The following is a 13311-nucleotide window of genomic DNA, read 5'->3' on the forward strand; positions in this document are numbered from 1 at the left end:
ACATTCGCGTCGACGTCACATGTTTCACAGGAAATATATCGTGGACGCCAGCATAAAACAGTTTCGTGTTTAAAAACGAGGCTGCAGATGCGCCGCAAAGAAGAAGCAGTATTAGTCATAGCAGAGACAATCACACGTAGAGACATTACACGCCGAGAGACGCCAACCTCTGGGTGGTAATTGAACTGTCGCCTACTCTGTCTTGTAAATATATAAGGCCTTCACTTGAGTGAAGAATTCCAGCTCCCACTAAGGTTTCTAGAGTGCAACTCTTGTTGAAGATACATACATATATATATATATATATATATATATATATATATATATATATATATATATAAACTGTAGCGAGGAAGAGGAACACAATAGTAGGCCATCCTCTCCAGCGCTGTTCGCTGTTCTCGGGGAACGCCGCTCATGCGGAGAGTCCGTGCACTGCGCTGACGGTCAGCCCAACTTCTAATAAACGGCTTTGCAAGTAGTGGAGGTTGCTTCGGCCTACAATGTCAAAACTTGGATCCCGCCCCCGACGCTCAACCATGCTTGAAGACGCATCCCAACAAACGCCTCCTCAGTCGGTCCGGCACTCTGGTATGCCTCACCTTAGGGACCCTGCCATCTTTAGCGGCGCGGACGACACCGGCGTCGAGGAAGACATGAAAGGGTAAGCGCACGTAACAAATGGGACGATCCCGCCAAACTGAGCAACGTGCTCTTCTATCTCGCGGGTGTCGCCAGTAGCTGGTACAAAAACAATGACACCGATTTTCCGACGTCGTCCTCTTTCAAGACCTCCTTAGTGGCTGTGTTTGGTCCCCCTACTGTGCGCTAGCTGCGAGCGGAATCGCTTTCGCGAGAACGTGCACAGCAGCCGGGTGACTCATTAACCAGGTACGTTGAAGATGTAGGGTACTTGTGTAAGACAGTCAATACGACCATGTCGGAGTGAGACAAAATCAGAAATGTCTTAAAAGAGATAGATGACGATGCTTTCAGCATGCTACTTCCCAAGAATCCTCAGTGCGTGACAGACGTCATCACTCTATGCGAAATCTACGAGGAGCTACGCAGGCAGCACTCGTTGACAGGTCGCCCTTCCACGCGCGACGACCGGATTGCTGGTTTGGCTCTCCGACAAGTCAGCGTTGCTTGCTGAAACGAAGGCGTTCGCCCGGCTTGGAGAACTGGTAGGAACCCCTCCTTCCCCCCAAAATGAAAACTTTCTGCCTATGCCTCACGGTATATTTCCCACTATCTGTCGACTTCTCTGCGCGGCAGCTGCGCTATCTTTTCCTGCCTATGCTCTCACGATACCTTCTGCCATTCATCGATCACTCGCCGTATCTCTTTGCTCCCGTAGCTTTTCGGTTTCCTTTTTCTTTCAAAACAAACGTGTTACTCCTCTTTGCTTGTTTGTTTCGTTCTTACGATTAGAAGGCCTCTATAATGCTTGGCCATTGGCCGAATTCTTTCTCCACTCTTGTGACTAAATGCAAGCTGAGCTCCACCTTCCAGTAGGCACGCAAAATAGAGGAGAAACCCAAAACTGGTTTCATCATTGGTCATCACCATCATCAGCCTATTCTATGTCCACCCCAGGACGAAGGCCTCCCCCTGCGACGTCCACTTACCCCTGTCCTGCGCCAACCGATTCCAACTAGCGCCCGCGAACTTCCTAAGTTCCTCGCTCCGCCTTGTCTTCTGCCGTCCTCGACTGAATTTCCCTTTTCTTGGTACCCATTCTGTAACCCTTATGGTCCAGCGGTCATCTAACCGACGCATTACATGACCTGCCCAGCTCCTTTTTTTCTATTAATGTCAATTAGAATGCCGGCTATACCCGTTTGCTCTCTGATCCAAACCGCTCTCTTTCTGTCTCTTAAGGTTATGACTAGCAATCTTCGTTCCATCGCTCTTTGCGCGGTGCTGAACTTGTTCTGAAGCTTCTTTGTCAGTCTCCAAGTCTCTGCCTTATACGTCAGCACTGGTAAAACGCACTGATTGTACACCTTCTTTTTCAATGATAATGGTAAGCTTTCAGTTAGGAGCTGGCAATGTCTGCCGCAAGCGATCCAACCCATTTTTATTCTTCTGTGGATTTCCTTCTCATGGTCAGGGTTACTGCGATTAGTTGACCTAGGTAAACCTACTGCTTCACAACCTCTAGAGGCTGACTTGCGATCCTGAACTCTTGTTCCCTTGCCCGGCCATTCATCATTATCTTTGTCTTCTGCATATTAATATTCAATTCCGCTGTCATAATCTCTCTTAAGGTCCTCAATCATTTGTTGCAATTCGTGTGAATTGTTGCTGAATAGAACAATGTCATCGGCAAAGCAAAGGTTGCTGAGATATTCGCCGTCGATCCTTACTCCTAAGCCTTCTCAGTTTACTAGCTTGTATACTTCTTCCAAGTACACAGTGAATAACATTGGAGAGATTATGTCTCCTTGTCTGACCCCTCTCTTTATAGTTATCGTCCTGCCTTTTTGTGTAGAATTAAGGCAGCTGTGGAATCTCTGTAGATATTTTGTAAGGTATTTACATAATAACCGATGGTCATTAAGAGTTACGAAATGGATTCCAAGGGAAGGGAAGCGTAGCAGAGGGCGGCAGAAAGTTAGGTGGGCGGATGAGATCAAGAAGTTTGCAGGGACAACATGGCCACAATTAGTACGTGACCGGGGTAGTTGGGGAAGTATGAGAGAGGCCTTTGCCCTGCAGTGGGCGTAACCAGGCTGATGATGATGATGATGATTTACATAAGTGGTCTGCACTCCTTGATTATGAAATGACTGCTGGTATCTCTACTGAATCCAATGCCTTTTCGTAGTCTTTGAAAACCATATAGAGAGGCTTATTGTACTCTTCGGATTTCTTCATAACCTGATTAATGACAAGGATGTTATCCTTGTAGAGTATCCCTTCCTGATGCCCGCCTGTTCCTTTGGTTGACTAAAGTCCAGTGTTGCCCTTATTCTGTTCGAGGTTATTTTCGTAAATATTTTATATAATAGTGGGTTCAAGCTAATAGGCCTACAATATTTCGATTCTTTAACGACTCCCTTTTTGTGGGTTATTACAACGTTTGGAGAAAGATCGACATTTGGGCGAGTTGGTACTAGTTGAACATGTTCAAAAGGCAGCGCAATAAGACGAAGACAGAAGGCAGGAACACACAGGACAGCGCTGTGTTTGCAATGTTTGCATTCTTCCAGTTTTCTGCGACGTTGCAGTCGATACACTTCGCATAAAGAGCCGGCAGTTGCCCAGGCATTGTGTCTCCTCCATCTTTAATTAAATCGACTATTATCCCGTCTACTCCTGCCGCTCTTCATCGTTTCATGTCTCGCAAGGCCCTTTCATTTCATTTCATTTCATTTGATTTCTTTAAAGATCCCGTAGTAGGGGTATTACATAAGGGGTGGGAATACAATATATACAAACAAGTGTTATAATGCATTCAATTCTGTAAATAAAATGTTGTTACATCTTGAACAAATTGTGAAAAGCAGGCGATGGAAGCGATTTGACGAGGAAGGCCATTCCAGCCATTTCTGACCTCATCGCTAGTTATAGGAGGAGTTTCTGTATCCTGTTCATCGCTGTTCTTAATTGAGGTATCCTGACTCCTCTGGGAAGTGCACAAGTCAGTATAAAATTCTTCCGCTTCTTTTACTATATGTTTGTGATTGCTGATGAAATTACCCTGGTTACCTTTTAGAGCATACATCTTGGTTTGTCCTGTGCAAAGATTCTTTCTCACTCATTTCAGGCTACGTGCATTTTTTAGGGCTTCTTGAGACTTTCTCACGTTATAGTTTCGAATATCACTTATTTTCGCCTTGTTGATCAGTTTTGACAGTTCCGCGAATTCTATCTTATATCTTGAGTTGGACACTTTAATTCTTTGTCGTTTTTTTATTAGGTACTCAGTTATTTGGGAGAGCTTGACTACTGGTTTAATTTTGGTGCCTTGCCTCCCACTTGAATCGCTGCCTCTGAAGCCAGCCTATTTACAGTTTAATTCATTCGCTCTATGTCATCATCATCTCTCTGTTCTAAGGCTGCATATTCGTTCGCAAGCACCAACCTGAATTTATCTGCTTTTACCCTTCCTACCTCTATGTTGGCTTGTTTCTTCATGACCAGCTTTGAGGTGAGGTGAAGATCAAATTGAAGTGAATCCTAGCACCCACTAACCTATGATCACTGCACTTTACCCTACCAATCCTGCATCCTATCCTACATCCCGCACTATGCTGGGCTCAGCACAAAGTATCCAGTCAATTTCGTTTCCTGTTTCACCATTGGGGCTTTTCCAGGCCACTTTCTGTTCGTATGCTTCCTAAAAAAGGTGTTCATTATTCGAAGCTTATTCCTTTCTGCGAATTCTACCAGCATCTTTCCCCTAGCGTTCCTGTAATCAATGCCGTAGTTGCCAATTGCTTGTTCACTAGCCTGCTTTTTCCCCACTTTTGCATTGAAGTCCCCCATTACTAAGTATACTGAGTTTCCAATTTTCTCATCGCTAATTCAACATCTTCATAAAAGTGATCTACTTCATCATCATCGTGACTGGATGTTGGAGCGTAGGCTTTTATTACCTATAATGTATACCTCTTATTGAATTTGATTACGACTACAGCTACCCTCTCATTAATGCTGTAGAATTCGTCAATGTTGCCCGCCATGTCCTTATGGATTAGGAATCCTACCCCGTATTGCTTTTTACCTGGGAGCCCACTATAGCAGTGGACATGCCCGTTATTCAGCAATGTATAAGCCTCACCATTTCTTCTAATCTCACTAAGGCCGGTCATTGGTCCTTCATATTTAATCCTTTTCCTGCGAATCCTTGCAGTACAATTTATTTTATGCTGTCGCGGGGCTATCGTAAATGCGGTATCCTTCTAAATAGGAAGATGTGTTGGAGCATTCATGGACAAGAAATCATGGAGGTCGTATGTGCTATAGGGGTTGAAACGCGGCTATTGCCGCACGATGTGGCGTTGAGCGAGCAGTGACGGCGGTGTAACTGCGAAGCTTTCATTTGTTTTGCTCTGTTTTGTTAGTTTTTTTTTGTTACACAACAAGTGCTAAGCCCGGAGATGAGACACTCGCGATGCTTAGAGCCGCCGAGCGACTTACGACTTAGTTTTAAGAAATTTTTCCACCTAATCGTGCCAGGTGCATACCTGTCCGAACTTCTTGCGTAGTACGAAGAAGACGGTCTCGGTGAACTCGAAGATGCGGAACATGTAATACCACCACGAGAGGCTCACAAGCCGTAGCGTAGCCGGCCGCATGGACGTGTCCACCTCCTGTAGCAGCAAGCTGTAGCCGTTCTCGACAAATGCCAGCCGAACGAACTCGGCGAGAAAGAAGGCACAGTTGAACACCATGAACAGGTTGTACGCGAGCACCAGCGGCTGGATGTGGAAGGGCGTGCGGCCCTTCATGGCCCGCGGGCCCAGCACCTTGACGACGTACACGTAGAGCGCCAGCAGCGCCATCAGCGGCGTCGCGCTGCCGGTGAGAAACCAGCCTTCCGATCGTCGGTCGGGATCCGGGAACCAGCGCCGCGACGACATGCCTTCCAGGGTGGAGACCTGCGCCGAGAACTGCATCAACACTCGGGCGCAAGCTGGCCTGCGCTCTATTCACACGTTGTAGTGACAGCGGTCTCAGGGCCGAACTGAGAGTTCTTTATTTGGCCAACTTGTGAGTACCAATACAAGTAACACTCGCAGCACAATCATAGCGGCGATCATACTCCTTGGTCTTCCAAATCTGATCCACGGGTCACTAGTTATTTATACATGGCGCATCGACATACCAGCCAAAGCCACCTATATTTTGTAGGAGGCTACGCACACTCGTAATCGCTAGTGTTCGCGTACGTTCAAGAGTGTACACCAATATTGCTGTCGCACTCCGTCTGATTAGGCAGGATTCTTTCGGTATAAAATCGACGACAACGTTCCCGAATGCTCCGATGCATGTAGCCGTCTTGCACCTAGCGATAACATTGTAGCAGTTGTTACTCGGTCAAAAACGGTATCGGCAAAACGCTAAAAGATCTACCTTTGTCAACGCCCCCCTATGGCATTTACAGCGATGCGATCTACAGCTAAGCTGTTTACCTGACGTATGAATGAGTCGTATGCGTGGTCTCGTAGGGAGGGCGGGGGGGGGGGGGGTGCTTGGAGCATCTGGGCTGGCTAATCTTCGCGAAGTTAACAAAAAGGAGGGTGGTGTTGCGAGGTCTCGTAGGGGGGCACCCGGGCTGACTAACGTCCGTATAACGAACAAAAAAGAGGGCGCCGAACAGAAGAGGACTAGAACAACGGAAAAGAAGCAAAGCACACGTGATTTCCTAGGCGGAGTGGGTGCGACGCAGCCGGCCGCTGTTGGTGCCGGCTACGTCTGCCGTCGTCCCCCCTCAATACAACGGCGCGGCAGTTGTGGCGCGAAAACATGACGACGTGCAGTGGCCTGTAAGAACTGGACTGTCACTGCAGAGGTAGACCATTGCAACAGTTGAAACTCAAACAGCAATGAGAAAAAGATTGCAAGACCACGCGTTGTGCACACGGCTGAGGCGTCACACGGCACAAGAGGCGTCGACAGCAGAGACGCGACTATAACCAACGACAACGTGCCCGTGCGAAAGCGGAGAATGCGGCCAGTAACTGCCTCCGAAGAACGTCATCGAGAGCAGATGCGAGAGTGTAATCGTCGGCGTCGAAGATCGCGCACTGGAGGCCGCTTGTAAGCGTCAAGCTAGGTCGTTCAAATCTGAGCCCAAGCGGCAGAAGCGTGTGTTGCCACATCCTTCGAATTCCACTGGGGTGAATGCCAAATTCAAGAAAGCGTTTCTGGACGCGGAGCTTGGCCATAGTGGCTTGGAAAAGCTTCGCAGGCAAATCCGTCACCATATCAACGGTGCGACCCTTAATTTTTTCAAAGGATGTGGCTAAACGTACGTCCGACGTCGCCCTCCAACGTTCTTAAGAGGTACCTTAGACGGCTTCGCCAGTGTTGGTATAGGTGTAATCCGACGTGTCTCCTTGGTTTTTGACATGTTTCACATTAGGATACGTCGGGCATAAGCGCGTTCAACAGCTAAATACGTGCTTCTCTCTTGTTAGCGCAGAGCCTTGGTTCTGTAGTGCAGTCGGTGACTACCTGTGAGTCAGGCCGTTTCATTGTACCTGACTTTTCCCTGTTAAAAGAAAATTGGCGAGTAATTTGTCTTTATGCACCACCTCAAGCTCAAGAGCGAAAGCTTTTTTTTTTTTGAAGAAATTGAGACGTACTTGAAATGCGAGCGTAGACTAATCCTTGCGGGAGACTTCTATGACAAAACGTGACGAAACCAGTGGGAAACACAATGATGCAAGTACTGCTGTTTTGAACGATATGATTGCAGAATTTCATCTAGAAGACGTATGTCAATGCCCTTGCGGCGGAAAAGCGGTCACCTTTACCCACTTTCAGGGTGCGAGCCATGCTAGACTTGACAGAGTGTACGTGTCGGCTGAACTAATTCAGTCGTGCCGAGATTATCGAGTCACACCTGTTGCGTTTAGTGATCATTGTTTGGTTTCTTTCCGTGTTGGAAAAGAAAAAAAAAACAAATAATAAAAAAATTTCCAGGGATCTCTGGAAATTTAATGCAAACTTGCTGAAAGACGACGAGTTTTGTAAGCAATTTCTCAAGGCTATAGATAAAACAGCAGCTCAAAACTTAAATAGTTGGGGACATAAATGGGAAGTTTGTAAGCAAACAATTAAATTGAAAGCACTTGAAAGGGCCAGTGTTTTAAGTCACGCGAAAAAGGAACTTGTGCCCTGTCTTAGATGGAATCTGAAGCAATTATTGGAAGCGGAAAGTATACAACCAGGTTATTTCTTAGAAGGCATAAAAAGCATAAAGCGAAAACTTGAGCTGATAGACCAAGAGCGATACAATGGAGCGTTGATTCGAGCCAGAGCTGAAAAATCGTGCACAGGAGAAATGCCAACAAAACGTGCCTTGGGAGTCGAAAAGAAATATGCTTCCCAAAATGCAATAACAGAAATAGAACATAATGGGTCACTGTCTGCCGCCAGAGAAACAATAGCAAGTTCTTCTTTGGAATATTACAAAGTATTGTTTTCTCGTAGCCAAATTGACACTGATAGATTTAAAGAAGACTTCATGTCATTGATGCCAACATTAGATGATGAAACTAAGGAAATATTAGAAGTGCCCATAACAGTGGAGGGAGTCAAGAATTCGATCGACCAGTTAAATAATGTCAAATCACCGAGATTGGAAGGCTTAGGCACTGCATTGTGCAAGGCGTTTAAGGGTGTTATCGCGCCTGTTTTGACTGAAGTAAACAACGAGGCTTACGCGAACAAACATCCACCGCCGTCCTTTTTGTCAGCACGCACGGTACTAATACCAAAAACTGAAGACCCAATCAAATTACGTAATGTCACATCGTATAGACTGTTTAGTCTGACAAACATAGACTATAAAATATTATTACGATATTATAGCCGAGAGATATTATACCCGAGACGAGCCGCCGCGAGAACGACGACGAAGTGGGTCTGTGCCCTTGGCGCGAGTGAATGTCGGCCTGGTGCTCTGGCTCCACTCCAGTGTAAATAGCCTGTAAATAGCCTCTTTCGTCTCTGTCTTTCTACACGTAACATTCTGGTGGAGGTCAGCGATCCCCGTCCTCGCCACGGAACACCGGAGTGGTCAGTACATCGAGCTTGTCACCATGCCTCCCGGTGACGAGCCCGCTTCTGCAACCGCTTCGGCTGGTTCGACTGCTCCAATCGTCACGGTTGCCCAACATCACGACCCTGGTGTGTTCTCTGGCCTGGAGGGACAGGACGTTGACGAATGGATCGGGCTATATGAACATGCCAGCGCTAATAACAACTGAGACCCAACAATTATGATCGCCAATGTCATCTTTTATCTTGGCGGCACCCCACGCGTGTGGTACCAGACGCATGACGACCAGATAAGCAGTTGGGACACATTCAAAGAAAAGCTACGGGAACTGTTCGGCGACCCCATTGGCCGCAAGGTTGCCGCGAGAAAGGCTCTTGCGTCTCGTGTTCAGACATCTACAGAGCCGTGCGTTTCATACATCTTCGACGTCTTGGCTCTATGTCGCAAAGCTGACGATCCTATGTCTTAATCAGATAAAGTGTCCCATGTTCTAAAAGGCATTGCCGACGACGCTTTCAATTTGCTTGTTTTCGGCAACGTCTCTACATTCGACGCCATCATTAAAGAATGCCGTCGCCTCGAACAACCCAAGAGCCGCCGTATCACGAACCACATCACGCGGCTACCCAACACCGCTGCTACGTCGACATGTGAGGGTCGACCACGTCAGGCCACCACCTGTGACGACGTCACCCGTATTGTTCGCCGCGAGCTCGAGGCCGCCTGTTCGCCAACTTTCTCCACGACGCCTCCCGATCCCCCAGCAACCACGATTGCATTGATTCAGGCCGTAGTCAGGCAGGAATTTGAGAACATGGGTCTGAACTCCGTGTGTTCAACATCTACACCCAGCGTTCCCCAGTTCTCTACCGGCTCTCCTCGTCCCCGAAAGTCTTTTTATACCACATCTCGCCGCAACCCGTCCGAATGTCGCACCCCTGATGACAGACCAATCTGCTTCCACTGCTGTCGTATCGGCCACGTCGCTCGTCACTGCCGCAACCGATGGCCACCGCTTCCTCGGACATACGCCGCCAATTATTCCGGCACCTTTGGACCTTCTGTTCCCTATGCCACCCGCCATGAACCCACTGCTGCTGATGCCCCTGCGCCGAACCTCCGCTACAGCCGCTCGCCCTCACCTCGACGCCGTCAGTCTCGTTCGCCCCAACCCGGCCGCTTCTCTTCGCCGCCTATCCCCTCCTGGGCCCAGCAGGAAAACTAGGCACTGCAGCTTCTGGAGGTGAAGCTGCGTTGTCGACACTGCCCTCAAATCCTCTGCTCACGTTAAATACGAACCAAAACCTGCTTGACGTTGACGTCGATGGCTATCCTGTCACGGCACTCATCGATACAGGGGCACATCTTTCTATTATGAGTGCTGCCTTCCGACGACGACTGAACAGGTTCTTCACACCAGCGTCGGCGCGCGTCGTCCGCGTTGCGGATGGCGGTACTGTGCCTATCATCGGCATGTGTACGGCACGTGTCAGCATCGCCGGCCGGCACACTCCTGTCCTCTTCACTGTAATTGCTCATTGCCCCCACGACCTTATTCTCGGCCTCGATTTTCTCTCCGCCCATTCTGCTCTTATTTACCACTCTGCCAGTACCCTTCGCCTTGAGCTGCCGATTCTCGCAGAACCTTCTGACGCACTCCAGTGCCACCTACGTCCACCGGCTTTATTCGCCTGCCGCCAAAATCAATAGCCTATATTTAACTCTAGTGTTCCCCACCAGTCCCTGATTGCAAATACCTCGTCACTCCTCTGACCAACATTCCACTACAGTATGACGTTACCGTGCCTCACAGTATACTTACTATTACTGCGAACCGCACTCGCATACCTATCTTTAACTTTGGATTGGCAAAGCAGATGCTACCGCAAGGTATTTGCCTTGCCAACGTTGATTGTCTCGGCGACCATCACGTGGCAGCGTTATCAACCGATGCTTCTTGCGAGCTTAGCAGGCCCATCGTGGCAGCCTCGGCCGCCGATCCCAAGAAATGAGAAAATGGTTGCGACGGACCTGTCTTCTGCAGAGGCTGAACACTTTTACCAAGTATTATCGTCCTACAGAGATATTTTCGACTTCGACGATCGCCCTTTAGGCTAGACGCTCGCGGTCAAGCATCGGATTCTTACTGGCGATGCTACTCCTATTCACCGACGACCGTATCGAGTTTCTGCGTCGGAAGGCCGAGTAATTAAAACGAAGTCAACAAAATGCTAGACAAAAACATCATTGAGCCTTCTTCGAGTCCCTGGGCGTCACCTGTGGTGTTGGTGAAGAAGAAGGATGGCACGTGGCGCTTCTGTGTGGATTACCGCCATCTGAACAACATTACTAAGGAGGACGTCTACCCGCTCCTACGTATAGACGACGCCCTAGACAGGCTCCACGGTTCCAGCTATTTCTCTTCTATCGATCTTTGTTCTGGATACTGGCAGATTGCTGTTGACGATATGGACGGAGAAAAAACCGCATTCATCACACCTGATGGCCTATACCAATTTAAAGTAATGCCGTTTGGATTATGCAACGCCCCTGCCACCTTTGAGCGTATGATGGACTCCTTGCTCTGTGATTTCAAATGGTCCACTTGTCTCAGCTATCTCGACGACTTCATCGTCATTTCGCCCACGTTCGACACTCACCTTGAGCGTCTAACAGCTATACTTGATGTATTGCGAAAGGCGAAGCTGCAACTTAACTCGTCGAAATGTCGTTTCGGCCACCGCCAAATTACTGCTCTGGGCCACCTCGTTGATGCTTCCGGAGTACAGCCTGATCGCGACCAAACTCGCGCTGTCTGAGACTTTCCGGTTCCGAAGACAGCCGCAGACGTTCGAAGTTTTGTCGGGCTATGCTCGTACTTTCATCGTTTTGTTCAAGATTTTGCGGCGATTGCTAGACCCGTCACTAATCTTTTGAAGAAAGGCGTACAATTCTCGTGGGGTACCGCAGAAGCCGCCGCCTTCTCTCGTCTCGTCACTCTTCTCTCCTCACCACCCATTCTCGCCCACTTCGACCCTATGCCCCTACAGAATTGCGTACAGAAGCCAGCGGTCATGGCGTAGGTGCCGTCTTAGCCCAGCGTCAACGTGGCCAGGATCACGTTATTGCTTATGCAAGCCGCCGCCTCACACCATCGGAGCGCAACTATTCCATTACGGAACGAGAATGCCTTGCTGTAGTCTGGGCGGTTGCGAAGTTCCGTCCTTACCTCTACGGTCGCCCTTTTTCCGTAGTCACTGACCATCATGCTCTCTGCTGGCTCTCATCCCTAAACGATCCTACTGGCCGGCTTGGTCGATGGGCTTTAAGACTACAAGAATTTTCGTATTCCGTGGTCTACAAGTCTGGCCGCCTGCACCAAGACGCTGACAGCCTGTCGCGTTACCCTGTTGACGACCCTGACTCCTCCAATATTACCAGCGCTGCTTGTGTATTCTCTGTGTCGCAGCTGCTTCATTTCGCCGACGAGCAACGTCGTGACGCCTACATCAGAGCACTCATCGACCGTTTTGAACACTCTCCGGCCGACGCCACACTACGCCTCTTCGTCCTCCGCGACGGTACTCTGTACCGTCGTAACCTTCATCCGGACGGCTCTGAGTTCCCACTTGTCATACTTAAACACCTCCGCTCAACCGTTCTAGAAGAGCTCCACGGCGCACCAACGGCAGGACATCTCGGCGTATCTCGAACCTATGACCGTGTACGTCGCCTTTTTTCTGGTCGGGCCTTGCCCATTCCATACAACGTTACGTCGCCGCTTGTGAACTTTGCCAACGACGCAAGAAGCCTTCCCAGCCCCCTGCTGGTTACCTGCAGCCGCTCGACATCCCTGCCGAGCCCTTTCATCGTGTCGGCCAGAATCTACTTCAGGGAACATTGGGTACGCCGTAACCCACGCTCTTCCGACCAGTTGCGCAACTGACGTTGCGGACTTCCTTCTCCATGATATCATTTAGATGCATGGTGCTCCGCGTCAATTGCTAACAGACCGTGGCCGTACGTTTTTGGCGAAAGTCATTGACGACATCATGCGGGCCTGCTCCATTCAGGATAACTTTACTACCTCCTACCACCCTCAAACGAACGGCCTCACTGAGCGTTTGAGCCGCACCCTTACAGACATGCTATCTAAATACGTTTCAGACGACTACCGTGACTGGGACCGGGCTCTTCCCTACATTACCTTTGCATACAACTCTTCCCGTCTCGAAACTGCCGGCTTTTCCCCGTTTTACCTCTTGTATGGCCGCGAACCGACGCTACTACTAGACACCGTGCTTCCTTCCACCACAGCTTCAACTAGCGCTTATGCCCGTGATGCAATCGCCCGTGCTGACCATGCTCTTCAACTTGCGCGCGTTCGTCTACAAGTCTCTCACGACAAACAGAAGCGACGCTACGACCTCCGTCACCGTGATGTCCATTTTGCGCCCGGCACCCTCGTGTTGTTTTGGTCACCATCGCGCAAAGTTGGCCTTTGTGAGAAACTGCTTTCCTGGTTTACCGGCCCATATCGCGTGCTCCGCCAAGTGACCGATGTCACC

General features: G+C 49.0%; 1 protein-coding gene across 2 annotated transcripts in view; it reads right to left on the bottom strand.

Moving 5' to 3' along the window:
• LOC126538390 (very long chain fatty acid elongase AAEL008004-like) overlaps positions 1-13311 on the bottom strand; it is a 220895-nt gene that overhangs the window by 36402 nt on the left and 171182 nt on the right. For both annotated transcript variants that reach the window (XM_050185234.3, XM_055074761.2), the window contains one exon: positions 5199-5612. In XM_050185234.3, the coding sequence (XP_050041191.2) occupies positions 5199-5594 (396 nt within the window). In that variant the 5' untranslated portion in view covers positions 5595-5612. The remainder of the gene's footprint in view (positions 1-5198; positions 5613-13311) is intronic.

This window comes from Dermacentor andersoni, chromosome 4 (assembly GCF_023375885.2).
Source record: "Dermacentor andersoni chromosome 4, qqDerAnde1_hic_scaffold, whole genome shotgun sequence".
NCBI classification, from domain to species: domain Eukaryota; kingdom Metazoa; phylum Arthropoda; class Arachnida; order Ixodida; family Ixodidae; genus Dermacentor; species Dermacentor andersoni.